General features: G+C 25.2%; 1 protein-coding gene across 2 annotated transcripts in view; it reads left to right on the top strand.

Annotated features, from left to right (window-relative positions):
* The window catches only part of LOC100161436 (serine/threonine-protein phosphatase 2A regulatory subunit B'' subunit gamma), a 16,919-nt gene that overhangs the window by 5,956 nt on the left and 8,570 nt on the right, over positions 1 to 2,393 (top strand). For both annotated transcript variants that reach the window (XM_008186111.3, XM_001949549.5), the window contains exon 2: positions 2,078 to 2,183. In XM_008186111.3, the coding sequence (XP_008184333.1) occupies positions 2,132 to 2,183 (52 nt within the window). In that variant the 5' untranslated portion in view covers positions 2,078 to 2,131. The remainder of the gene's footprint in view (positions 1 to 2,077; positions 2,184 to 2,393) is intronic.

Raw genomic sequence — 2,393 nt, 5'->3', positions numbered from 1 at the left:
TCCTCTTAATGGAAAATATCTATATGTATATGATATATAATAATTAATTTACTTTTCACTTATTTTTATTAGGTATTATATTATATTTTATTATAAAATTATAATTACCATATTTATTGAGTTCTAATGTTGGTTTTGTGGTATTAATGTGTTTGTTATTGAATATTGAGGTTTTTTTGAAATCTTTTATGTTCTCAAATTCTATATCTTCTTGTATTATTAAAACAATTATCAGTTCAATGTAGCTACTAGTACCAAGAAGCTTGTAACCTCTAATAGATACGTTTTGATCCCAGTTACGTCCTATTATTTGAAATTCCTTAAGCTTAATTATTACATGTCCAATTCTTTGTCTCCTGTATACATGTCCAAAAAATATTTTTTCTGACGTTCTAAAGCATTCAACCTTAACAATCGCATTTGTTGAACGACTATATTTTAGTGTAGTTTTGTCGATTTTCCATATGAACTCTTCATAAAAGTTTATTCGATTTCTACATGCCGGTAGAGATTTAGATTTTTTAGTTTCATTGAAAACTGTTATCTCAATTTCAATTTGTCCTTCAATAAGCTCAAACCCAATTCCATATTGAATGTTCACAATTGCATTTAAATCATCTGACTGTAACTTATTCATTTCTATTTTTTGATAATTATCAAAGTATAAAGAATGTTTAAATTTTAAATTATTAGAAACTTAAACATTTTAGTCAAACAAATTACCTATATATTATTACTTTGATTATGGACAAAAATATTTTTTACTAATAAATTAATACTAAAATAAGAATTTGTACTATGTGTTTGCATAATTGACATAGAGATAAGGTTGTCATAATGTGTTGATTTTTTTTTATATTATTATTAGTTTATATTTTACCAAAGACTGTGCATACCATTATTAACCAGATATTCTTTATTTCTCTATAGACATTATCAATATTGCCACTTGCTTATTATTTGCGTTTCACCACGGATTAAGATTTATCTTAGTCCATGGGTTGCACTAAACATTTCATGAATCAATATTCAATAGTGAGCTAATGGTCCCTTGAACAAGATTTAATTGGTCTCATAATTGGTCCATTAAATTTTAGTGAACCATTAAATGTAATAAATATATATATTAGTACACCTGTTATTATATTATGAATAGGTATATGGTCTATAATATAAATAATATACCTATAATATAATATATTATATGCTAGGTTGCTTGAACAACTACTTATCATTTAACAGTCAATAGTCCCTTAAACATGATTTAGTGGCCAATGATTGGTTCATTAAATTATATTTAAAAATTAAATGAATCAATTTTTCATGCAACCTGGCAATAGTAAATACTAAATAGCGATACAACGCATACAGATATTTTCATAAATTATTGATAACATTAATGCATATTAAATATTATTTCTGTAGTTCATAGTTTATTACCTTTAATTATTACCAGACTAATATCTAAATTGTCAGGGCTTACAATTAATGTATAATATTATATGAATATTATGAATTTTATTATTAGATATGTCAACAGTAATATTATCTATCACATATTGTGTTATCAGGCTTCTAGATTTTTGATCACCTAGTCTTATACCTTGTGTTATCCTAATATTATAATGGGATAATTACAACTTTACAGGCTTTAATACATAGCGATAACACCCTAAACAATTTCAGTCCAAGTACATAGACCAGCCTCGAGGGCAGTGGTTATGCCCATCTATATTCATAGACGCAGCTAGGGTTAAAATTGCGCCAATGTCTATACTGCCAAACAGAATGTTGAAAGACCTAATATAAACACAAAAAAAAAAAAAACAAATCAAGCATGCTATAACAGTATCATGTTATTAACTAAAATGTTTTTAATAAATTGTTTGTACAACTCAATAAAATAATTTAATAGGCTAATAGATCAATCCAACATCATAAGTTAAATTAAATAAATCATTATTTGTAATGCAGTATAATATTATTATTTATGAGGTACCATACTATATAATATTAAGTATTTATTATTTATAATATAATTGTATATTACATTTTGACATTTATTTTGTTGATTCAGTTTTAATGGATATTCAATCTTTTACTATATTTCATATTGGATTTTGAATGAGCAATGGATTTCAATTTTGAAAATTGTATTAAAGAAGGTTTGAAAAATTTGACAAGTAAGTTTTACTTACCTAATTGATGTAACTTTATAATATTTATTTATTTTATAGGGTGATTTTTTAAGCATGCTCGCCTTATTTTTATGGTTAAATCATGCATACATTCAATTTTTTTTTTTGTATTTTCACGAATTAGAATATACAGGATACGAAACGAACTTGTGATTAGTGAAACACGCACCTTCTCACGTTGCGGTTAGACTACTA

The sequence above is a fragment of the Acyrthosiphon pisum genome, chromosome X (genome assembly GCF_005508785.2).
Source record: "Acyrthosiphon pisum isolate AL4f chromosome X, pea_aphid_22Mar2018_4r6ur, whole genome shotgun sequence".
Taxonomy (NCBI): domain Eukaryota; kingdom Metazoa; phylum Arthropoda; class Insecta; order Hemiptera; family Aphididae; genus Acyrthosiphon; species Acyrthosiphon pisum.
Note: the sequence above shows the minus strand (reverse complement) of the source record. Positions and strands in the feature narration are given on the sequence as shown.